At 70.0% G+C, this 24,645-nt stretch overlaps 2 protein-coding genes and 1 long non-coding RNA gene across 3 annotated transcripts; 2 read left to right on the forward strand and 1 right to left on the reverse strand.

Moving 5' to 3' along the window:
* Positions 1 to 431: 431 nt before the first annotated feature.
* DMPK (DM1 protein kinase) lies at positions 432 to 14,470 on the forward strand. The gene is made up of 14 exons (XM_072848737.1): positions 432 to 528; positions 1,052 to 1,350; positions 2,974 to 3,065; positions 3,149 to 3,232; positions 3,624 to 3,719; positions 4,947 to 5,095; positions 6,450 to 6,543; positions 8,982 to 9,182; positions 11,356 to 11,401; positions 11,509 to 11,708; positions 12,313 to 12,413; positions 13,530 to 13,617; positions 13,846 to 14,051; positions 14,278 to 14,470. Exons 2-14 carry the CDS (start codon positions 1,140 to 1,142, stop codon positions 14,468 to 14,470), a joined length of 1,761 nt encoding a protein of 586 aa, XP_072704838.1. The 5' UTR covers positions 432 to 528; positions 1,052 to 1,139.
* A 512-nt stretch (positions 14,471 to 14,982) lies between these two features.
* Positions 14,983 to 16,038, forward strand: LOC140645456 (uncharacterized). The gene is made up of 3 exons (XR_012039996.1): positions 14,983 to 15,023; positions 15,141 to 15,221; positions 15,970 to 16,038. It is a non-coding gene; the product is annotated as an uncharacterized lncRNA (long non-coding RNA).
* Positions 16,039 to 17,694: 1,656 nt separating this feature from the next.
* DMWD (DM1 locus, WD repeat containing) lies at positions 17,695 to 24,589 on the reverse strand. The gene is given in 5 exon segments (XM_072848870.1): positions 17,695 to 18,026; positions 19,633 to 20,805; positions 22,398 to 22,580; positions 24,183 to 24,262; positions 24,265 to 24,589. Coding segments are annotated over 5 exon segments (1,773 nt in total). The 5' UTR covers positions 24,554 to 24,589; the 3' UTR covers positions 17,695 to 17,978.
* Between the last annotated feature and the right edge of the window lie 56 nt (positions 24,590 to 24,645).

Genomic DNA, 24,645 nt, shown 5'->3' on the forward strand with positions numbered 1-24,645 from the left:
GCCGTAGGGGTATGGGTGCTATGGGGCATATAGGAGCTATAGGAGCCATTAGGGATATTGCTGCTATGGGGGAGGATAGAGAAGCTATAGGAGGGGGGCTCTGGAGGGGTAGACGGGCTGTACGGGGCTGAGAGGTATAGGATGGACTGCTGGGGGGTATAGGAAATACAGGGCGGGGAGGAGGCTATAGGGTGATGTGGGGGCTATAGGGGGCCGTGAGGTCTATAGGGGATCGGGGAGGGGTGTCTGTGCGGTCTATAGGGGACGGGGGAGGGGCTGTGAGGTCTCTGTAGGGGACGGGGAGTCCGTGGCGGGTCACTATAGGGGCAGGACGGGTTCCTATAGGGGCAGGAAGGGGTTAAGGCGGCGGCGCCCTCCCAGCGCGCTTTAAAAGGGCAACGCGCGGGGCACCGCCCCCCCCCCCCCTCCCGGTGGGCCCCACCCGGCCCCGGCCCCGGCCCCGGTCCCGGTCCCGGTCCCGGCAGCGCAGCGCGGCGGCCGCAGCGGCGGAGGCGCCGGGGGCAGCCGGTGGGGGGCGCTGCGGCACCGGGGGGGCAGCGGGGGGCGGGGGCGGCCCCGGGGGGTCGGTGTCCCCCGGGACTGGGGTCTCCGTGCCCCGGGGGTCGATAGCGGGGGGTCCCGGTGTACCGGGGCGGGGGTATCGGTGCCCCGGGGTCGGTAGCGGGGTGTCCCGGGGCGGGAGGGGTCCCGGTGTACCGGGGGGGAGGTGTCTCGGTGCCCCGGGGGTCGGTAGCGGGGGGTCCCGGTGTCCCGGGGAGGTCGGTGTCCCCCGGGCCCGGTGTCCCGGTGCCCCGGGGATCGCTAGCGGAGTGTCCCGGGGGGCGGTGTGTCCCGGGACCGGTGTCCCGGGGGTCGGTAGCACGGTGTCCCAGCGGGGGTCCCGGCGTCGCGGGGGGGGGGGGGTCGGTGTCCCCCGGGCCCGGTGTCCCGGTGCCCCGGGGGGGGGGGGTCCCGGGGAGGGGGTCCCCCAGCCCCGCGGGCAGCTGCTCCCCCGCCCGCTGCCGCTTACCGGCCGTCCCCGCCGCCGTAGGTGCTGCTCCGGCCGTGCCCACCCCCGCCCCGCTGCCGGTGGGCGGATGGGGGCGAGGCGGCGCTGAGCGGCCCCGCCGGGCCGGGCGATGGCGGCGCCCCCGGGGCGGCGGGAGCGGCTGCGGGAGCTGGCGCTGGGGCGGGGGGCGCTGGGGCTGGAGGCGCTGCTGGATCTGCTGCTGGGGCTGGCGGGGGGGCTGCGGCACCGGCTGCGCCACCGGGACCCCGCCGGCACCGGCACCGGCACCGGAGACACCGGCGGCGAGAGCGAGAGACACGTCCGGGACTTCCTGAGCTGGGGTGAGCGGCGGGGGAACCGGGGGGACCGGGGATGGGACTGGGGGTACGGGACCGGGGGGACGGGGGGGTACGGGACCGGGGGACGGGGGACGGGACGGGGGTACGGGACCGGGGGACGGGGTACGGGACCGGGGGGGACGGGACGGGGTACGGGACGGGGGGTACGGGACCGGGGGGACAGGACGGGGTACGGGACGGGGGGTACGGGACCGGGGGTACGAGACTGGGGGGAGTACGGGACTGGGGGATACGGGACCGGGGAGTCCATGACCGGGGGGACGGGACTGGGGGGTACGGGACAGGGGGTACGGGACCGGGGGGGACGGGGTACGGGACGAGGGTACGGGACGGGGGGTACGGGACCGGGGGTACGAGACTGGGGGGGGGAGTACGGGACTGGGGGGGTACGGGACGGGGGGTACGGGACCGGAGGGGACGGGGGTACGGGACGGGGGGGTACGGGACCGGGAGGGTACGGGACCGGGGGGTACGGGACCGGGGGGTATGTGACCGGAGAGTCCGGGACCGGGGAGTCCATGACCGGGGAGGGGCGGGTATGGGACTGGGGGCGTACGGGACTGGGGGGGTACAGAACCGGGGAGTCCATGACCGGGGGTACGGGACCGGAGAGGGTATGTAACCGGGGGTACGGGACTGGGGGGTACGGGACCGGGGGGGGTAATGTAACCGGGGGTACGGGACTGGGGGGTACGGGACCGGGGGGGGTAATGTGACCGGGGGTACGGGACCGGGGAGCCCCTGACCGGGGGCTCCGGGGACCGGGACGGGCACGGCTGGGACTGGGGAGCCCGGTACGGGGGTCAGGAGCAGGACCGGGGGGTGGGGGTGTCACCGGGGGGGTGACAGCGGCGGGCGGTCCGTACCGGGGGTCCGGCACGGGAAGCGGTGGGACCGGGGCCGGCCGCGGGGGTCCCTTTTGGGGGGGGTCGGGGGGTCCCGGTGGCCCGGGTCCCGGGGCGGGGGGGGCCGGCGGCGCCGCTCCTTTTCTGGGCACGTCGGGCCCGGCCCCCCCGCGGGCGCCGATCGCTGCGCGGCCATAAATGGGCTGCGGGTGCGCGGCCGCCCCCCGCCGCACCGAGGGTGTCACCCCCCGCACCCTGACCCCCGGGACCTGTCACCCCCTCAGCCGCTTCACCTCCCTCCCCAAAACCCCTGGGACCCCCTCAAACCTCACTGTCCCCCCCGACACCCCCACCCCAGGGCCCCCAAATTCCCTGGGCCCCCAAACCCCAGAGCCCCCCCACCCTTAAGTCCGCTCCCGACCCCCCAGGGACTCCCCGGGGTACCCCAAACCCCATCAGCCCCCCTAGGCCAACCCCAAACCCCCAGAGCTCCCCAAAATCCAGCCCCCCCAAATCCAGCCACACCCCTAAGCAGCCCCCACCCTGGGCACCCCCCGTACCCCAATACCCCCCAAACCCCATGCACCCCCCAATGCCCCAGCCCCCACCCCCCAGTGGCTTCTCCAGTGGCTCGTATTAGGGTTGTGCGCCCCCCGCTCCCCCAAATCTGAGCTGCTCCCCAAAATCCCCCCCCTCCGGGGTAGCTGACACCCCCACCCATGGGTCCTGCCCCCCCCTCACCCATGGGTGCCCCCCGCAGTGGAGCCGGTGGCCGCCCGGGTGCAGGAGCTGCAGCTGCAGCGAAGCGACTTTGAGATCTTGAAGGTGATCGGGCGCGGGGCCTTCAGCGAGGTGAGGGGGACCGGGGGGTGACACGGGTGACACCGCGGGTGACACCGTGGGTGACACCGCGGGTGACGCGGGTGGCCCCGCAGGTGGCCGTGGTGCGGATGAAGGAGTCGGGGCAGATCTACGCCATGAAGATCATGAACAAGTGGGACATGCTGCGGCGCGGAGAGGTGAGGGGACACGCGGGGACACGGGGGACACGGGGGACACGGGGGACACGGGGGTGGTGGGAGGGTGGGGGACATGGGGGATGTGGGGGAGACACAGGGACCTGGGGACAGGGAGGGAGGGGGACAAGGGGGTCCTGGGGACCCACAGGGGACACGGGATGACGGGGACAGAGGGTGGGACAGAGGTGGCACTGGGGGGGTGACACGGAGAGGGTGGCACTGGGCGGGGGGTGACACGGGGTCCCTAAGGCTGACCCTGACCCCAATGCCTGGGGTTGAGAAAGGGGGGGGGACACCTTAGAGGTGACCTCAGTGCCTGGGGGTGACCCCGGGGGTGACCCTGGGGGGGTGGGGGGGGGACTCCCATGCCACCCGTGTCCCCTGTCCCCAGGTGTCCTGTTTCCGGGAGGAGCGGGAGGTGCTGGCGCGGGGGGACCAGCGCTGGATCACCCGCCTCCACTTCGCCTTCCAGGACCCCCAGTGCCTGGTGAGGGGACACCCCCTTGGGGACACCCCCCCTTGGGGACACCCCCCCTTGGGGACACCCCTCATGGGGACACACCCCTCATGGGGACACCCCGGGGACAGCCCTGGCTGTCCCCAGAGAACAGCCCCCAGCACCCTTGGGTGCCCCCAGGGAGCCCCATGTCCCCAGGCCATGTCACCCTGTCCCCACACCATGTCCCCCTGTCCCCAGGCCATGTCACGCTGTCCCCACACCATACCCATGTCCCCCTGTCCCCAGGCCATGTCCCCATGTCCCCGTACAATGCCATGACCCCTTGTCCCCGTGCCATGTCCACCTCCCTGGACCCCCTTGCCGTGCCCGTGTCCCCATGCCATGCTGTCACCTGTGTCCCTGTGCGATGCCTTTGTCCCCACCCCCGTGTCCCCATGCCACGCTGTCCCCCACGTCTCTGGGCCATGTCTGTGTCCCCATGCTGTGCCTGTAGCCCCCGTCCCCACGCCATGCCTTGTGACATGTGCCCCATGTCCCCATCCCATCCCCGTGTCCCCATCCCCATGTCCCCATGCCGTCCCCATGTCCCCACCCCTGTGTCCCTATGCCACCCCCGTGTCCCTATGCCACCCCTGTGTCCCCATGCCACCCCTGTGTCCCCATGCCATGGTTGTATCTCCTGTCCCCGTCCCATGCCCGTGTCCCCATCCCCATGTCCCCGTGCCATCCCCATGTCCTCATGCCATGCCTGTGTCCCCATGCCACTCCTCTGTCCCATCCCCTTGTCCCCATGCAATCCCCATGTCCCCATGCCACTCCTGTGTCCCCATCCCCGTGTCCCTGTGCCATCCCCATGTCCATGCCACTCCTGTGTCCCCATCCCCGTGTCCCTGTGCCATCCCCATGTCCCCCTGCCACTCCTGTGTCCCCCTCCCCGTGTCCCTGTGCCATCCCCATGTCCCCATGCCATCCCCTGTGTCCCCATCCCCGTGTCCCTGTGCCATCCCCATGTCCCCATGCCACTCCTGTGTCCCCATCCCCGTGTCCCTGTGCCATCCCCATGTCCCCATGCCACTCCTGTGTCCCCATCCCCGTGTCCCTGTGCCATCCCCATGTCCCCATGCCACTCCTGTGTCCCCATCCCCGTGTCCCTGTGCCATCCCCATGTCCCCATGCCACTCCTGTGTCCCCATCCCCGTGTCCCTGTGCCCCGCCCGTGTCCCCATGCCCCGCCTGTCCCCCGTGTCCCCGCAGTACCTGGTCATGGAGTACTACGTGGGGGGGGACCTCCTGACCCTGCTCAGCAAATTTGGGGACCGGCTGCCCCTCGCCATGGCCCGCTTCTACCTGGCCGAGCTGGTGATGGCCATCGACTCCGTCCACCGCCTGGGCTACGTCCACCGGTGGGCGCGGGGCTGGGGACACACGGGGACACACGGGGACACACGGCACGGGGCTGGGGAGAGAGGCAGGGACACGGCATGGGGCTGGGGACACACGGGGGGACACGGGGACACGGCACGGGGCTGGGGACACACGGGGGGGATATGGGGGACATGGCACGGGGTGGGGGAACACGCGGGGGACATGGGGACACGGGGGGACATGGCACGGGGCTGGGGAGACAGGCAGGGACACGGCATGGGGCTGGGGACACACGGGGGGACATGGGGATATGGTGGGACATGGCACGGGGCTGGGGACACACGGCGGGGATATGGGGACACAGTGGGACATGGCACAGGGCTGGGGACACACGGGGGGACATGGGGACACATGGCACGGGGCTGGGGACACATGGGGGGATATGGGGACACAGTGGGACATGGCATGGGGCTGGGGACATACGGGGGACATGGGGACACGGGGGGACATGGCACGGGGCTGGGGAGACAGGCAGGGACACGGCACGGGGCTGGGGACACACAGGGGGGACACAGGGACACGGCACGGAGCTGGGGACACATGGGGAGATATGGCATGGGGCTGGGGACATGTGCGGGGGACACGGGGACACGGCATGGGGCTGGGGACACATGGGGGGATATGGGGGGACACAGCACGGGGCTAGGGACAGACGGGGGACATGGGGACCGGGTGGGACATGGCACGGGGCTGGAGACATGGGGGGATATGGGGACACACGGAAGGACATGGCATATGGCTGGGGACACACGGGGGACATGGGGACACGGGGGACATGGCACGGGGCTGGGGCCACATGGGGGGACATGGGGACACAGGGGGACATGGCATGGGGTGGGGGACATGTGGGGGACATGGGGAGACATGGCACATGGCTGGGGCCACAGGGGGGACATGGGGACACGGTGGGACATGGCACGGGGCGGGGGGAGACACAGGTATGGGGACACGGGGGTGACTGGGGGACGCAAGGAGGAGCGGGGGGGACATAGGAGGGACATGGGGGCACAGGGGACACAGGTGAGGACTTGAGGGACACGGGTGGGGGGACAAGGGAGGGACACGGGGAGGGAAACAGGGGACATGGGGACACATGGCGACATGAGAGGGATCTGAGGGACATGGAGGGGACAAAGGAGGAGCATGGGGACACAGGAAGGACATGGGGGGGACACGGGGGTCACAGGGGCACCTGAGGACATGGAGGGACAAAGGGGGACATGGAGGGACAGGGAGCAGAGAGGCAACATGGGGGACATGGGGGGGACTCGGGGGACATGGGGGGTTTGAGGGGGGACACATGGGGGGTGACAGAGGTCCCCACCCCCGCAGGGACATCAAACCCGACAACATCCTCCTGGACCGCTGGGGCCACGTCCGCCTCGGGGACTTCGGCTCCTGCCTCAAGCTGGGGCCTGATGGCACCGTGAGTGGGGACGGGGACAAGGGGACATGGGGACAGAGGGACGGGGACGGGGGACAGGGGGTGACCCGGAGCTCAACCCCGCTACGAGTACCCCGAGGATCCCCCATCCCTGTCCCCACAGTCCCATGTCCCCAGTCCCCATGTCCCCCGTCATGTCCCCATGTCCCCATATCCCCCTGTTCCAATGTCCCCTATGGCTATGTCCCCATGTCCCACCTCCCCCACCCCATGTCCCCGTTTCTAATGTCCCCATGTCCCCATGTCCCTCCTCCCCACCCCATGTCCCCGTTTCTAATGTCCCCATGTCCCCATGTCCCACCTCCCCCACCCCATGTCCCCCATCACCTGTCAATGCCCCCTGTCTCTGTGTCCCCATGTCCCCCATCCTCATGTCCTCTATCCCCATGTCCCCATGTCCCACCTCCCCCATGTCCCCATGTCCTGTGTTCCAATGTCCCCATGTCCCCATCCCCTTGCCCCCGTTACCCCTCCAATGCCCCCTGTCCCTATGTCCCCATGTCCCACATCCCATGTCCCCCATTCCCGTGTCCCCATATCCCCAATCCCAATGTCCCCATGTCCCTATCCTCATGTCCTCCATCCCCATGTCCCACCTCCCCATCCCCACGTCCCCACGTCCCATGTCCCCATGTCCCATGTCCCCCCATCCCCATCTCCCCCATCCCCATGTCCCCATGCCCCACGTCCCCCTCTCCCAATGTCCCATGTCCCCTGTTCCAATGTCCCCATGTCCCCCATCCTCATGTCCTTTATCCCCATGTCCCCACATCCCCATGTCCCTCATCCCCATGTCGCCATGTCCCCTGTTCCAATGTCCCCATGTCCCCATCTCCCCCATCCCCATGTTCCTATGTTCCATGTCCCCATGTCCCTCTCTCCCAGTGTCCCCATGCCCCACGTCCCCTCTCCCAATGTCCCATGTCCTCATGTCCCCCATTCCAATGTCCCCATGTCCCCATCTCCCCCATCCCCATGTCCCCATGCCCCACGTCCCCTCTCCCCATGTCCCATGTCCCCTGTTCCAATGTCCCCATGTCCCCATCTCCCCATCCCCATGTCCCCATGTTCCATGTCTCCCTCTCCCAATGTCCCATGTCCCCATGTCCCCTCGTCCCCATGTCCCTCATCCCCATTACCCTATGTTCCATATCCCCACGTCCCCCTCTCCCCATGTCCCCATGTCCCCGTTCCAATGTCCCCATGTCCCCATCTCCCCATCCCCATGTCCCCATGCCCCACGTCCCCCTCTCCCAATGTCCCCATGTCCCCCATTCCAATGTCCCCATCTCCCCTCCCCACATCCCCATATCCCCATGCCCCACGTCCCCTCTCCCCATGTCCATGTCCCCTCTCCCAATGTCCCCATGTCCCCCGTTCCAATGTCCCCATGTCCCCATCTCCCCCATCCCCATGTCCCATGCCCCACGTCCCCCTCTCCCAATGTCCCATGTCCCCCGTTCCAATGTCCCCATGTCCCCTTGGGCCTGATCCCCATTACCCTATGTTCCATATCCCCACGTCCCCCTCTCCCCATGTCCCCATGTCCCCCATTCCAATGTCCCCATGTCCCCATCCCCACATCCCCATGTCCCCATGCCCCACGTCCCCCTCTCCCAATGTCCCCATGTCCCCCATTCCAATGTCCCCATCTCCCCTCCCCACATCCCCATATCCCCATGCCCCACGTCCCCTCTCCCCATGTCCATGTCCCTCTCCCCATGTCCCCATGTCCCCCGTTCAATGTCCCCATGTCCCCATCCCCACATCCCCATGTCCCATGCCCCACGTCCCCCTCTCCCAATGTCCCCATGTCCCCCATTCCAATGTCCCCATCTCCCCCATCCCCATATCCCCATGCCCCACGTCCCCTCTCCCCATGTCCATGTCCCCTCTCCCCATGTCCCCATGTCCCTGTTCCAATGTCCCCATGTCCCCATCCCCACATCCCCATGTCCCATGCCCCACGTCCCCCTCTCCCAATGTCCCCATGTCCCCCATTCCAATGTCCCCATCTCCCTCCCCCATCCCCATATCCCCATGCCCCACGTCCCCCTCTCCCCATGTCCATGTCCCCTCTCCCCATGTCCCCATGTCCCCCGTTCCAATGTCCCCATGTCCCCATCCCCACATCCCCATGTCCCATGCCCCACGTCCCCTCTCCCAATGTCCCCATGTCCCCGTTCCAATGTCCCCATCCCCACATCCCCATGTCCCCATGCCGCACGTCCCCCTCTCCCCATGTCCATGTCCCCTCTCCCAATGTCCCCATCTCCCCATCCCCACGTCCCCATCCCCGTCCCCACCTCCCAGCGCCCCCCGTCCTCCCATCCCCTGTTCCCATGCCCCCGTCCCCCTCGTCCCCCGCTCCGAGGGTCCCCGGCCCCCCCCCGGCCCACGCCCCTCTCCCCCCGCCCCAGGTGCGCTCCTCGGTGGCCGTGGGGACCCCCGACTACTTGTCCCCCGAGATGCTGCTGGCGGTGGAGGACCCCGGCCGCTCCTACGGCCCCGAGTGCGACTGGTGGGCGCTGGGGGTGCTGGCCTACGAGATGTTCTTCGGGCGCACGCCCTTCTTCGCCGAGACCGTCCTGGAGACCTACGCCAAGACCCTGCACTTCCAGGTGCGGGGGGCACTGGGGGGGGACTGGGAGGGCACTGGGAGGGGTCTGGAGGATGCTGGGAGGCACTGGAGGCACTGGGAGGGCACTGGGGGGGCACTGGGAGGGGTATGGAGGATGCTGGGAGGCACTGGGGGGCACTGGGAGGGCACTGGAGAGCACTGGGGGCACTGGGAGGCACTGGGAGGGGTATGGAGGATGCTGGGAGGCACTGGGGGCACTGGGAGGGCACTGGAGAGCACTGGGAGGGCACTGGGGGCACTGGGGGCACTTGGGAGGGGTCTGGAGGATGCTGGGAGGCACTGGGGGAACTGGGAAGGCACTGGGAGGGCACTGGGAGGGGTCTGGAGGATGCTTGGAGGGCACTGGGAGGCACTGGGGGGTACTGGGAGGGCACCGGGGGGCACTGGGAGGGGTCTGGAGGATGCTGGGAGGCACTGGGGGGAACTGGGAAGGCACTGGGAGGGCACTGGGAGGGGTCTGGAGGATGCTGGGAGACACTGGGAGGGGACTGGAGGATTCTGGGAAGCACTGGGGGCACTTGGGAGGGGTCTGGAGGATGCTGGGAGGCACTGGGGGGCACTGGGAGGCACTGGGGGGCACTGGGAGGGGTCTGGAGGATGCTGGGAGGCACTGGGGGCACTGGGAGGCACTGGGGGGTACTGGGAGGGGTATGGAGAATGCTGGGAGACACTGGGAGGGGACTGGGAGGGGTATGGAGGATGCTGGGAGGGCACTGGGGGGCACTGGGGGCACTTGGGAGGGGTCTGGAGGATGCTGGGAGGCACTGGGGGAACTGGGAAGGCACTGGGGGGCACTGGGAAGGGTCTGGAGGATGCTGGGAGGGCACTGGGAGAGGTCTGGAGGATGCTGGGAGGCACTGGGGGAACTGGGAAGGCACTGGGGGCACTGGAAGGGGTCTGGAGGATGCTGGGAGGGCACTGGGAGGCACTGGGGGGTACTGGGGGAACTGGGAAGGGTATGGAGGATGCTGGGAGACACAGGGGGGCACTGGGAGGGGTCTGGAGGATGCTGGGAGTGCACTGGGGGGCACTGGGGGGCACTGGGAAGGGTCTGGAGGATGCTGGGAGGGCACTGGGGGGCACTGGGAGGCACTGGGGAGCACTGGGAGGGGTATGGAGGATGCTGGGAGGGCACTGGGAGAGGTCTGGAGGATGCTGGGAGGCACTGGGGGGCACTGGGAGGCACTGGGAGGGGTCTGGAGGATGCTGGGAGGCACTGGGGGGGTACTGGGAGGGGTATGGAGGATGCTGGGAGACACTGGGAGGGGACTGGAGGATGCTGGGAAGCACTGGGGGGCACTGGGAGGCACTGGGGGGCACTGGAAGGGGTCTGGAGGATGCTGGGAGGGCACTGGGAGGCACTGGGGGGTACTGGGAGGGGTATGGAGGATGCTGGGAGGCACTGGGGGGAACTGGGAAGGCACTGGGGGGCACTGGGAGGGGTATGGAGGATGCTGGGAGGGCACTGGGAGGGCATTGGGAGGCACTGGGACGGGTCTGGAGGATGCTGGGAGGCACTGGGGGGAACTGGGAAGGCACTGGGGGTCTGGGAGGGCACTGGGGGGCACTGGGCGGGACTGGGAGGCACTGGGGGGTTACTGGGAGGTTATTAGGAGGTTACTGGGGGTTACTGGGAGTCACTGGGGCATTACTGGGAGGTTACTAGGGGCACGGCGATTTTCTGGGGTTACTGGGGGGTTACTGGGGGGCACGGGGGTTACTGGGAGGCACTGAGGGGGTTACTGGGAGGTTACAGGGGGCACTGGGGGGTACTGGGAGATTACTGGGGGCACCGGGGGTTACTGGGAGGCACTGGGGGTTACTGGAGGTTACTGGGAGGTACGAGGGGGTTACTGGGAGGCACTGGGAGGTTACTGGGGCGTTACTGGGAGGCACTGGGGGTTACTGGGGTTAACTGGGGGTTACTGGGAGGCACCGGGGGAGTACCGGGGGGTTACTGGGAGGCACCGAGGGGGTTACTGGGAGGTTACTGGGAGGCACTGGGGGTTACTGGGGGTTAACTGGGGGTTACTGGGAGGCACCGGGGAGTACCGGGGGGGTTACTGTGAGGCACCGAGGGGGTTACTGGGAGGCTCCGGGTGGTTACTGGGCGTTACTGGGGGCACGGGGGCTGAGGCCGGCCCCGCCCCCAGGACCACCTCCACCTACCGGAGGAGCCGGACGAAGCGGAGGCGGAGCCGGCGGCGGGAGAGGGCGGAGCCAGCGGCGGCGGGGGGGGCGGAGGCGGCGGGGGCGTGGCGGGGGCGTGGCCGCGGGTGCCGGCGGCGGCCCGCGCGCTGGTGCGGGGCTGCTGTGCGCGCGGGAGGCGCGGCTGGGGCGGGGCGGGGCGCGCGACTTCCGGCGGCTGCCGCTGTTCGCGGGGCTGCGCTGGGCCGCGCTCCGCCGCGCCGCCCCCTTCGCCCCCGCCGCCGCCGGCGCCGCCGACACCTCCAACTTCGACGTGCTGGACGACTGCCTCAGCCAGCCGGTGCGGGCGGCGGCGGCGGCCCCGGGCGCCCCCCACCCCCGGGACCCAGCCCGGGGACCCCCCGGGACACCACCCTCCCCCACGGGACCCCTGCCCCACCGGACCCCGTCCCGGGACCCCCTCGGGGGACCCCCCTCCCCCACGGGACCCCGTCCCGGGACCCCCCACGGGACCCCCTCCCCACCGGACCCCATCCCGGGACCCCCCGGGGACCCCATCCCTTGCCCCCCACCCCGGGGGACCCCCTCCCCACCGGACCCCATCCCGGGACCTCCCCGGGGACCCCATCCCTTGACACCCTCCCCGGGGACCCCCTCCCCCACGGGACCCCCTCCCCACCGGACCCCATCCCGGGAGCCCTCCCGGGGACCCCCTCCCCCACCGGACCCCGTCCCGGGACCCCTCGGGGACCCCATCCCTTGCCCCCCCGGGGGACCCCTCCCCACGGGACCCCTCCCCACCGGACCCCATCCCGGGAGCCCCCGGGGACCCCCTCCCCACGGGACCCCGTCCCGGGAACCCCGGGGACCCCGTCCCTTGACACCCCCCCGGGGCCCCCTCCCCACGGGACCCCATCCCGGGAGTGCCCCCTCTCCCCGGGGACCCCCGCACCCCTATCCAGGACCCCCTCATGAGACCCCCATCTCGGGACACCCCCTTCCCGGCCCCCCGCCATGGAACCCCCGGGATCCCCCTGGGCATCCCCAGGCCCCTGCCCCCCGCGTGGGACCCCCATCCCTTGCCACCCCTCGGGGACCCTCCCCCACCCCCCACGGGACCCCATCCCAGGAGCCCCCGGGCCCCCCGCGACCACCCCCGTGGGACCCCCTGAGACCCCCATCCCCAGGACCCCCCTCCCATGGGACCCCATCCTGGGCCCCCCGGGCCCCCAACCCCCCTTGGTGCCCCCATGTCTAACACCCCTCCCCCAGGAGCCCCCGGGGACCCCTGGGACCCCCCGAACTGGGGCTGCACCTGCCCTTTGTGGGGTACTCGTACGCCCGCGGAGACCCCGAGTGAGCACGGGGGGCACGGGGGCTGGAGGGGGTCCCCGGGGAGGGGGGGGTCCCATGGGGGGTGTTCCCAGGATGGGGAGGGGTGGGGGTCTCGGGGTGGGGGGGGGCACACAAGATGGGGGGAACTGGGAGTGGTGGGGGCACTGGAGAGATTGGGGGGGCTGGGGGAGTCCCCTGGGGGGGGGGTCGCTGTGGGGGGGGCCCCAGGTGAGACACCCCCCCGTGTGTGTTTGTGTGTGTCCCTGCCCCAGGGAGGAGGAGGAGGAGGAGGAGGAGGAGGATGAAGAGGAAGATGAGGATGAGGAGTGGGACCAGGACATGGCCGCGGAGCTGGAGGGGGACTGGGGGACCCCCCCGGAGACGGGGACCCCCCCAGGCGTGGGGACCCCCCTGGCCATAGGGACCCCCCCGGCCAGGGGGACTCCCCCACCCCCGGGGGCCCCCCCGGCCATGGGGCCCCCCCCAGCTCTGGGGGTCCCCCCATCCCAGAGGGTCCCCACACCCCCGGGGACCCCCCCCAGAAAGGGCCCCCTCTGCCTACGGGGGCCCCCACCCGAGGGGACCCCCCGAGGGGACCCCTGCACCCACAGGACCCCCCACCTTCAGGGGCACCCCCACCCATGGGAGCACCCCCACAACCAGGGCCCCCTCCCCTCGGGGAGCCCCCACCTCTGGGGGCTCCCCACCCCAGGCCCCCCACCCACGGGAGCACCCCCCCAAAAAGGGGCACCCGCATCCCGAGCCCCTCCCCCAAAAGAGGCCCCCACATCCCCAGCGACCCCTCCCCAAAAGGGCGCCCCCACCCACGGGCCCACCCCCAAAGGGTCCCCCACCGAGGGGCCCCCCACGGACGCCGCCCCCGGCCGTGCAGCCCCCGGGCACGGAGCCCCCGGGCACCCCCTGAGGCGCCGGTACGTGGGGGGGGAGTTGGGGTCCCGGTGCCCAGGGGGCGGGGGGGTCCCGATCCCGGGCGGGGAGGGGCGGGGCGGTATCCGGAGGGTCCCGGTGCTGGAAGGGGGGGTCGGTGCCCCGGGAGGAGGGGGGTTGCCCCGGGGAGGGGGCGGCGGGGGTCCCGGTGCCCCGGGGAAAGAGGGGGGGGGGGGATGCCGGGGGTCCCCACGCAGACGCGGTTCCCGCAGGCGCGGCCGGAGCCGGTGCCGGTGGCGGAGGAGGAGGCGGTGCCGGTGGCGGAGGAGGCGGGGCCGTTACCGGAGGAGGCGGGGCCGGTGCCGGTGCCGGGGCCGGTGGCGGAGCTGCGGGCGGCGCTGGCGGCGGAGCGGAGCGGGCGGGCGGCGCTGGAGCGGGAGCTGGGGCTGCTGCGGGCGGCGGGGCAGGGGCTGGCCCGGTACGGGGGGGACGGGGACGGGACACCGGGGCGGGGGGACACAACCGGGGAGCAGCCGGTACGGAGAGGGGGGGGGGGTGTGACAGCAGGGACCCCCGGTACGACACCGTGCCACGGGGGAGGGACACCGGGGGGTGGGGGGGGGTCCCCGGGGGGTCCCCACGTGTCCCCGGGGGTGTCCCCGGGGGTGTCCCCGGGGGTCCCCACATGCCCCCCCCCGCCCCAGGCGCCTGCAGGAGGCCGAGAGCCGCAACCTGGAACTGGAAGCGAAGCTGCAGCGGCTGCGGAGCCCCCCGGGGCCCGGCCCCCCGCCTGAAGGCAAGGGCCCCCTGCACCCCCAAACCACCCCCAGCCCCCCTGCACCCTCACCGCACCCCCAAATCCCTCGGGTCCCCCAACATTCCCCCAGCCCCCTTTAAGTGTCCTGGGTGCCCCCAACACCCCTCAGGACCCCCCAAATCACTTGTGACCCCCCGGGTCCCCTGGCAGAGCTTGACCCCCCAATCACTCACGTCCCCCTGACCCCCCAGGACCCCCAAATCCCTTTGTGCCCCCCCCCCCAATCCCCCGGGGTAGCCCCTGAAACCCTCCCCAGGGTGTGGGGGAGGATCAGGCCTCGCCCCTCCCCAAAATGGGGGGGCCCAAAAGGGTATTGGGGGGGAGGACCTCATGCCCTCCCCAAAATGGGGGCCCCCAAAAAGGGTATTGGGGGAGGACCTCATGTCCTCCCTAAATGGGGGGCCCCCAAAAAGGGTATTGGGGGGAGGACCTCATGTCCTCCCTAAAATGGGGGGGGGGACACAAAAAAGGTGTTTGAGGGGATCGGGGCCTCGCCCCTCCCCAAAATGGGGAACCCCCAAAAGGGTTTTTTTGGGGGGGGAGTGTCCAGCCCTGACCCCCCCCAATTTCCCTTGCAGGAGGTGCGGGGCAGCCCCCGCCATCGCGGCCCCCCCCGCAGAGCCCCCGGCGGACGTAAGGGGGGGGTGTGGGGGTTTGGGGGGGCTGGGGGGGGGCGCTCGGGGTTGGGGGGTGTCAGGGGTTGGGGGGTTTGGGGTGCGGGGCCGCTGACGCTCTCTGCTCTCTCCGCAGCCCGGCAGCGGGGCCCCCCCCCGGCTTTTCCGCTCCCCCCTGGGGGTGCCCTTGTCCCGGCACCTGCTGCTCTGGGCCCGGGTACGTGGCACCGTCACTGTCACCGTCACTGTCACCCCCTGCCACTGCCACCCCCCCCGCCGCCCCGGGCATGGCCACCCTCCGGGCTGGGACCACCCCACCCCCCCCGGGCATGGCCACCAGCCCCGGGAGGGGACAAGCCATGGCTGGGACACCCCCCCCAGCCCCGGGCACTGCCACCACTGCCACCACCGCTGGCACTGCCACCACCCCGGGCTGTCACCTCTGGGCACTGCCACCTCCGGCACTGCCACCCCCCCTGGGAAGTGTCACCTCCGGCACTGCCGCCACCCCGGGCTGTCACCTCTGCCACTGCCACCCCCCTGGGAAGTGTCACCTCCGGCACTGCCAGCCCCCCTGGGAAGTGTCACCTCCGGCACTGCCACCCCCCCAGGTTGTCACTTCCAGCACTGCCACCCCCCTGGGCAGTGTCACCTCTGGCACTGCCACCCCCCTGGGTTGTCACCTCCGGCACTGCCACCTCCCCAGGCCGTGTCACCCAAGGCCCTGCCACCCCCCCCGGGCAGTGCCACCCCGCTCACCGCCATTTGTCACCCAAGGCCACATCAAACCAGGCCGTGTGTCCCGTCCCCGCACCCCCACCCCCTGGGGCCACCCCCAAATCTGGGGGTCCCCAACGAGGGGAGGAGGGGGACCGCCGGCCAGAGGGGACCGGGGGGGGCGGGGGGGTGCGTGGGGGGGGTGACAGTGCCACCGCGGTGTGCCGTGACCCCCTCCCCGTCCCCAGGTCCCCCGTCCCGGTGCCACCAAGGACTGCCTGCTGCTCTGCGCCGCCGGCCTGCGCCCCCCGCGCCCCGGGGACCCCCCTGAGGGCACCCCCAATTCTTGCACTTGACCCCCCCGCTGTACAGAGCCCCCCATAACCACTACGCACGGGGGGGCCCCCAGGCGTCCGGGCCTCCCCACGGACACAGGAGGGGGGGGTCGCACCGTTGCCCCCATGACCGGCAACGAGGGGCGGCGGGACCCGACCCCCCGCGGTGGGTGGGGGCACCCACCCCCCGTGCCACCCTGGGGGCCCCCACCGCCCCCACTAGTAATTTATTTGTAGGGACGCCCCACGTTTGCACTAAGCCCCCGTTATTTATACCCCACCCCCAGTTTCTTGCCCCCCCCCCCGTTTTTTGCCCCTCCCCCAGCTTCTCGCCCCCTCCCCCCCCCCAGTTTTTGTCCCCCCCCCCGCGGCAAGAGGTGACAATAAAGTTGTGTTTCTGCAACCGGCCCCTGTGCTCGGGGACACGGGGGGGACCCCAAAGTGGCGGCGAGGTGGGGGGGTGTCCTCCCCCCAGCCCCTCAAGGCCTGGGGACAAGGGGACGGCAGCGCTGCGTCGCCCGGGTGGCACTGGGCGCAGCCCGCTCTGTCCCCACGTCCCTGCGCAGCAGCCGGTGTGTCCCCAAGCTGTCCCCACATCCCCACGTGCCACCCAGCGTGTCCCCAGTCTGTCCTCATGTCCCCAAGCTGTCCCCACATCCCCATGTGCCACCCATTGTGTCCCCAGTCTGTCCCCAAATCCCCATGTGCTACCCAGCGTGTCCCTGTCTGTCCCCATATCCCCATGTGCCACCCAGCATGTCCCCAAGCCGTCCCCACATCCCCATGTGCCACCCATCGCGTCCCCAGTCTGTCCCCAGCGTGTCCCCAAGCTGTCCCCACATCCCCATGTGCCACCCATCGCGTCCCCAGTCTGTCCCCAGCGTGTCCCCAAGCTGTCCCCACATCCCCATGTGCCACCCATCGCATCCCCAGTCTGTCCCCATATCCCCATGTGTCACCCAGTCTGTCCCCAAGCCGTCCCCACATCCCCATGTGCCACCCAGCATGTCCCCAGTCTGTCCCCATGTCCCCAAGCTGTCCCCACATCCCCATGTGCCACCCATCGCGTCCCCAGTCTGTCCCCATGTCCCCAAGCTGTCCCTACATCCCCATGTGCCACCCAGCATGTCCCCATGTCCCCAAGCTGTCCCCCACATCCCCATGTGTCACCCATCATGTCCCCAGTCTGTCCCCAAGCCGTCCCCACATCCCCATGTGCCACCCATCGCGTCCCCAGTCTGTCCCCAGTCTGTCCCCAAGCTGTCCCCACATCCTCATGTGTCACCCAGCGTGTCCCCAGTCTGTCCCTGTGTCCCCATGTGTCACCCATCATGTCCCCAGTCTGTCCCCATCATGTCCCTATGTCCCCATGTGCCACCCATCACGTCTCCAGAGTGTCCCCATCATGTCCCCAGTCCGTCCTGGATCCCCATGTGTCACCCATCGTGTCCCCAGTCGATCCCTGTGTCCTCACGTGTCACCCATCGTGTCCCCAGTGCTGGCACGTCCCCACTCCATCCCCGCCCCCCCACCTGGCACCCAGAGTGTCCCCCACCCGTCCCCGTGTGGCACCCCTCCTCTCCGCCCCCGGTGTCCCCAACCTGTCCCCGTCCCCGGACACGTCAGGGCCACCCCGAGTGCGAAAAGAGTCTCTTTAGTATAAATAAGGGGCAGAGCCCGGTGGCCCCGCGGCGTGGCGGGGACATAAAGTGACGAAGGCACAGGGCGCCCCGCCGGCGCGGTGCCACCGCCCCGCCGGGGACAGGGGACAGCGGGTGGCCGTGGGGACAACGGGGCGCCTGCCGGCCCGCCCGGGGGGCTCAGTAGTACGGGGACGGAGCGGTGTCCTCGAGCGGGGCTGGGCGATGGCACCCGCGGGGGTACGTACGGGTGACGGTGACACCGCCGGGTGACGGTGACGGCTATACCACGGTGCCGCTGGGAGAGCCGCCGTTCTGCGAGGACAGTCCCTGCGAGGGAAGGGGACATCAGTCACCGGGGGGACACCCCCCCCCCCGACCCCCCCGCCCCATGTCCCTGCCCGGCGATGTGGCACTGTGCGGGGACGAAGCCCCCGCGGAGGTGGGTGACACCGGGGGGGGACACGGGAGGGTGACGGCGGGCAAAGGGACTCCCTGCGGCCACCCAGCCCCCCCAAACCCCCTCTCTGACCCCCCAGGCTGTGGCGGGACCCCCCACATCCCACCCAGCCCCCCCAAAATGCCCCTCCAACCCCCAGGCTGCTGATGGGACCCCTCATGTCCCTCCCAGCCCCCCAAACCCCCTCTCTGACCCCCCAGGCTGGTGACGGGACCCCCTGAGTCCCCCCCGGTCCCCCAAACCCCTCTCCGACCCCTCCGGCTGCTGACGGGACCCCTGAGTCCCCCCAAACCCCCTCCCTGACCCCCAGGCTGCTGATGGGACCCCTGAGTCCCCCCCAAAACCCCTCTCCGACCCCTCCGGCTGCCGGACGGGACCCCTGAGTCCCCCCAAACCCCCTCTCTGACCCCCCAGGCTGCCGGTGGGACCCCTGACTCCCCCCGGTCCCCCAAACCCCCTCTCTGACCCCCCAGGCTGCTGATGGGACCCCTGAGTCCCCCCAAACCCCTCTCTGACCCCCAGGCTGCCAGTGGGACCCCTGAGTCCCCCCTAGCCCCCCAAACCCGCTCCCTGACCCCCAGGCTGCTGATGGGACCCCTGAGTCCCCCCAAACCCCCTCTCTGACCCCAGGCTGCCGGTGGGACCCCTGACTCCCCCCGGTCCCCCAAACCCCTCTCTGACCCCCAGGCTGCTGATGGGACCCCTGAGTTCCCCCTAAAACCCCTCTCTGACCCCCAGGCTGCCGGTGGGACCCCTGAGTCCCCCTAGCCCCCCAAACCCACTCCCTGACCCCCAGGCTGCTGATGGGACCCCTGAGTCCCCCAAACCCCTCTCTGACCCCTCCGGCTGCTGACGGGACCCCTTGTGTCCCTCCCAGCCCCCCAAAACCCCTCTCTGACCCCTCCGGCTGCTGACGGGACCCCTGAGTCCCCCCAAACCCCCTCTCTGACCCCCCAGGCTGCCGCTGGGACCCCCTGAGTCCCCCCAGTCCCCCAAACCCCTCTCCGACCCCTCCGGCTGCTGACAGGACCCCTTGTGTCCCTCCCAGCCCCCAACCCCTCTCTGACCCCCAGGCTGCCGGTGGGACCCCTGACTCCCCCCCGGTCCCCCAAACCCCTCTCCGACCCCTCCAGCTGCTGACGGGACCCCTTGTGTCCCTCCCAGCCCCCCCAAAACCCCTCTCCGACCCCTCCGGCTGCTGACGGGACCCCTGAGTCCCCCCAGACCCCCTTTCCGACCCCCAGGCTGCTGACGGGACCCCTTGTGTCCCTCCCAGCCCCCCAAAACCCCTCTCCAACCCCTCCGGCTGCCGACGGGACCCCTTAGTCACCCCCAAACCCCTCTCCGACCCCTCCGACTGCTGACGGGACCCCTTGTGTCCCTCCCAGCCCCCCAAACCCCTCTCTGACCCCCAGGCTGCTGACAGGACCCCTGAGTCCCCCCAGACCCCCTCTCCGACCCCCCCGGAGCACTCACGGCCTTGCCGGGCCGTGCCCAGGTACAGATGAGTCCCTCCTGGCAGGCGGTGACGATGCAATCCTCCAAGAAGAGCAGCACCGTCAGCCGCTCGTGGGCGATTTTCTTGCAGACGAGGGGTTCCAGCAGCGGCACCTCGTGAATCCGGGGGCAAAGCGCCGTTCCCAGCACCTTGGCCGTATCCAGCCGTCCCCGGGATCCGGCACCGCCGGGAGGTTTCTCTCCGCTTCGACTGATGTTGCCCAAACTGTGGTAACGTTTGTGCTCTTTTTCGGAGCCGGAAGGTCCCTTACGTTCCTGCAGCGTCAACGTGGCGAAGCGACCGACGCTGAGGGCCGGGGGGACGTCGGGCGGGGGGCCGCGGGCCGAGCCCGTGCCCGCCGGCTGCGGGAGGCTGTTGGAGCGGGAGAGCGAACGGGGCAGCCCCGGGACGGGAACGCCGGCGTCCCCCGATCCGGTGAGGGTACGGGCACGGGAAAGGGGGGGCCGAGGGTAGAGGACGTCCTCGGTCAGGTCCCACAGGCAGAACTGGGTGTCCTGGCCGGCCGAGCCGAAGCGGTAGGTGACGGCGGGGGAGCGGCGGACGAGGGGATCGGGGGGCTCGTCCTCCTCCTCGCCCCCGCTCAGCTCGGGGGGTTGGGGGGCCTGCGCCGCCCCGGTGAAGGGATCGAAGGCCACGGCGTTGACCCAAGACTTGTGACCGTGACCTCGGGCCACCACCCGACCCTCAGCGAAAGACCAGACGGTCACCAGGTCATCCTCGCCCCCCGTCACCACGTAACGCCCGTCGGGGCTCCAACAGACGCAGAGCAACCCCCCGAAATAACTCTTCATCATCCCCTGCAGCAGCATGGAGTCGAAGTGGAAGACGCGCAGGCAGCCATCCTGGCTGACGCAGGCCAACGAGCGCCCGTCCGGCGAGAAGGCGAATTCGTTGAGGGCCCCCTCGCCCACCGCCCATTTGAGGAGGGGGTTTCGGGGGGTCTTGCTCTTACAGGCAAAGACGCTGAAGCCCTCGCCCCGCGTCAGGAGGTTGTACTGGGGGGCCGCGGCCCCGCAGGGCTGCTCGGCGTCGTACAGGTAGAGGTGGCCGCTGGCGTGGGAGGCCAGGAAGAGCCGCTCCGTCTCCGGCAGCCATTTGACGAACGTCACCTTCGTTTTGTCGATCAGGCGCTGCGGGAGGGAGGGGGTGTCAGGATCGGGCCCCCCGGCGTGTTTGGGGACACGGATCGGCAGCACGACGCGGGCCCGGAGCGTCGCTGAGGGCAGAGCTCGAATGTTTGGGGACGCAAACGGGGACGTTCGGGGACACGAGCGTGTGCTGGGGCGTAAACCGGAGGTGTCGCTGAGGGCAAAGCCCAAACTGGCACTTTGGGGACATGAACAGGCACGTTTGGGGACACAAAGTGAGTGCCGCGGCACGACCCTGGGGTGTCACCGAGGGCAAAGCCACAAAAGGGACATTTGGGGACCCGAATCGGGGCATTTGGGGACCCGAATCCGTGTCACAGCACAGCCCCAGGGTGTCAATGAGGGTGAAGCCCAAAGTGACACATTGGGGACATGAATGAGGATGTTTGGGGACACGAGGGTGTCCTGTGGCACATCTGGGGACAGGAGTGGGGACATCTGGGGACAGGAGTGGGGACATCTGGGGACAGGAGGGTGTGCTGCGGCACGTTTGGGGACAGGAACGGCGGCCGAGGCACAACCCTGGGGTGTCACCGAGGGCAAAGCCAAAAAAGGGACATCTGGGGACCCGAATCTGTGTCATGGCACAGCCCTGGGGTGTCACTGACGGCAAAGCCACAAAAGGGACATTTGGGGACCCGAACTGGGGCATGTGGGGACCCAAATCCACGTCACGGCACAGCCCCAGGGTGTCAATGAGGGCAAAGCCCAAGTGACACGTTTGGGGACATGAATGAGGATGTCTGGGGACACGAGGGTGTCCTGTGGCACATCTGGGGACAGGAGTGGGGACATCTGGGGACAGGAGGGTGGGCTGTGGCACGTTTGGGGACAGGAACGGCGGCCGAGGCACAACCCTGGGGTGTCACCGAGGGCAAAGCCAAAAAAGGGACATTTGGGGACCCGAATCGGGGCATTTGGGGACCCGAATCCGTGTCACAGCACAGCCCCAGGGTGTCACTGAGGGTGAAGCCCAAAGTGACACACTGGGGACACAAATGGGGACATTTGGTGACAGGAGGGTGTGCTGTGGCACAGCCCCGGGGTGTCACTGAGGGCAAAGCCACAAAAGGGACATTTGGGGACCCCCATCGGTGTCACTGCACAGCCCTGACTCTCGCTAAGGGCACAACCATTGTGGGCCCCTAACGAAGCGGGCCCCTAACGAAGCGGGCCCTTAAAGAAGCGGGCCCTTAAAGAAGCGGGCCCTTAAAGAAGCGGGCCCCTAACGAAGCGGGCCCCTAACGAAGCGGGCCCTTAAAGAAGCAGACCCCTAACGAAGCGGGCCCCTAACGAAGCAGACCCTTAAAGAAGCGGGCCCCTAACGAAGCGGGCCCTTAAAGAAGCGAGCCCCTAACGAAGCAGACCCCTAACGAAGCGAGCCCCTAACGAAGCGGGCCCTTAAAGAAGCGGGCCCCTAACGAAGCGGGCCCCTAACGACTGCCGCCATCTCTCAGGGGAAACCTCAGCCCTCCCGGTGTCTCCCCGCGCCCGAGGACGGTGGCTCTGGTGGGGGGGGGGTGGTGGTGTGTGCCCCTCTTCGTTAACGGTCCCCCCCTTCGTTACCGGCTCACCTCCTCGTTAAAGAGCTTGCTGGCGTCCTTCTTAACGAGGTCGAGGTACTGGACCTGCCCGGCGGAGAAGCCCACCAGCAGGGCGATGGTGTCGGCGGCGGCGGTGAACTGGTTGAAGTCGTGGCAGGTGGGCTGCGTCCCCTTGTAGATGCGCTTGTCGATGGGCTTGTGCAGGTCCAGCGACTGCGGGAGGGGACACGGGGACGTCACCGAGGGCGGGGTGGCACCCGGGAGGGGCAGGGACACCCCTGCGCCCCCCCCCCCCGGTGAGCCAGGGAGGGTCCTTGGCACCGTCACGCAGCAGCCTGGGACAACCGCGCCCCTGGGCCGGGCCCCGGGGGCTCTGGGGTCACCGGTACTGTCCCCAGTGTCACCGTTACTGTCCCCGGTGTCACTGTCCCCACTGTCCCCATTAGCGGGTGGCTCCTGGGTCACCGTTACTGTCCCCAGTGTCACCATTACTGTTCCCGGTGTCACTGTCCCCACTGTCCCCACTATCAGGCAGCTCCTGGGGGGTCTGGGGTCACCGTTACTGTCCCCAGTGTCACCATTACTGTCCCCGGTGTCACCGTTACTGTCCCCGGTGTCACTGTCCCCACTGTCCCCATTAGCAGGTGGCTCCTGGGGACTCTGGGGTGACCGTCACTGTCCCCGTCCCCACTGTCCCCACTAGCAGGTGGCTCCTGGGGACTCTGGGGTCACTGTTACTGTCCCCAGTGTCACTGTCCCCACTGTCCCCATTAGCAGGTGGCTCCTGGGGGGATCTGGGGTCACCGTTACTGTCCCCAGTGTCACCGTTACTGTCCCCGGTGTCACTGTCCCCACTGTCCCCATTAGCAGGTGGCTCCTGGGGGCTCTGGGGTCACCGTTACTGTCCCCAGTGTCACTGTTACTGTCCCCAGTGTCACCGTTACTGTCCCCAGTGTCACTGTCCCCACTGTCCCCATTAGCGGGTGGCTCCTGGGGGGTCTGGGGTCACCGTTACTGTCCCCAGTGTCACCATTACTGTCCCCGGTGTCACTGTCCCTGCTGTCCCCACTATCAGGCAGCTCCTGGGGGGTCTGGGGTCACCGTTACTGTCCCCAGTGTCACCGTTACTGTCCCCGGTGTCACCGTCCCCACTGTCCCCATTAGCGGGTGGCTCCTGGGGGCTCTGGGGTCACCGTTACTGTCCCCAGTGTCACCATTACTGTCCCCAGTGTCACTGTTACTGTCCCCAGTGTCACCGTTACTGTCCCCAGTGTCACTGTCCCCACTAGCAGGTGGCTCCTGGGGACTCTGGGGTCACCGTTACTGTCCCCGGTGTCACCGTCCCCACTGTCCTCCTTAGCAGGTGGCTCTGGGGTCACCATTACTGTCCCCAGTGTCACTGTCCCCATTAGTGGGCGGCTTCTAGTGGGTCTGGGGTCACCATTACTGTCCCCACTGTCACCGTTACTGTCCCCGGTGTCACCATCCCCACGGTCCCCGTTACCAGGTGGCTCCTAGGGGGTCCGGGGTCACCATTACTGTCCCCGGTGTCCCCGTTACCAGGTGGCTCCTAGGGGGTCTGGGGTCACCGTTACTGTCCCCAGTGTCACCGTTACCGGCCCCGGTGTCGCTGTCCCCGCTGGCTGCGGCGCTCACTGCACCCAGCCCCCCCGGTACCGGCCCGACGACCCCGGTGTCACCGTCACCCGTGGGTACCCGCCGGGCCCCTGCCAGCCCCCGTGTCCCCAGCCCCCCCGTTAGCGGCCGCCCCGGCTCCCCCCCCCCCCCACCCCGAGGCCCCGCTTCCCCCGTTACCCGCCGGCTGCCGCGACCACCGGAGCCGGCCCCGCCGTAGAAGTAGAGCTCCCGGCCCAGGTTGAAGCAGACCCGGCTGCGCTCGGCCGGGCCCCCGGTTCCTCGGCGGGCGGCAGCGCCAGCCGCACCATGGACAACCGCACCGGCGGCAGCGCGGCCGGGCCCGGGGCGGCGGCGGCGGCGGCGGCGGGGCCCGGGCCGGCGGCGGGCGGGGGGGGCCCGGGGGCGGCGGCGGGGCCGGCGCGGGGCCGGGGCTCGGGGCCCAGCAGCCGGTAGGAGCCCTCGCGGGTGCGGAACTGGCTCTTGAGCTCCAGCGGCTGCACCGGGAGCGCCGCGGGGCCCTCGCCCGCCCCCGGGGCCGCCGCCGCCATCTTCCCGCCGGAAGGGCGTCACCGCCCGCCGGAAGCGCCCCGCCCGCCGCCGCCGCTGCCATGGCAACGAGCTGAGTCACGCGTGGCCACGC

The sequence above is a fragment of the Ciconia boyciana genome, chromosome 33 (assembly GCF_034638445.1).
Source record: "Ciconia boyciana chromosome 33, ASM3463844v1, whole genome shotgun sequence".
Classification (NCBI taxonomy): domain Eukaryota; kingdom Metazoa; phylum Chordata; class Aves; order Ciconiiformes; family Ciconiidae; genus Ciconia; species Ciconia boyciana.

Bases quoted from the DNA above. Each gene is read 5' to 3' on its own strand.
- DMPK (XM_072848737.1), top strand. From the start codon at position 1,140: ATGGCGGCGCCCCCGGGGCGGCGGGAGCGGCTGCGGGAGCTGGCGCTG. The intron at 9,183-11,355 runs GTGCGGGGGGCA...CCCCGCCCCCAG, and splicing joins CCAAGACCCTGCACTTCCAG to GACCACCTCCACCTACCGGA. The intron at 11,709-12,312 runs GCCCCGGGCGCC...ACCCCTATCCAG, and splicing joins CGGTGCGGGCGGCGGCGGCG to GACCCCCTCATGAGACCCCC.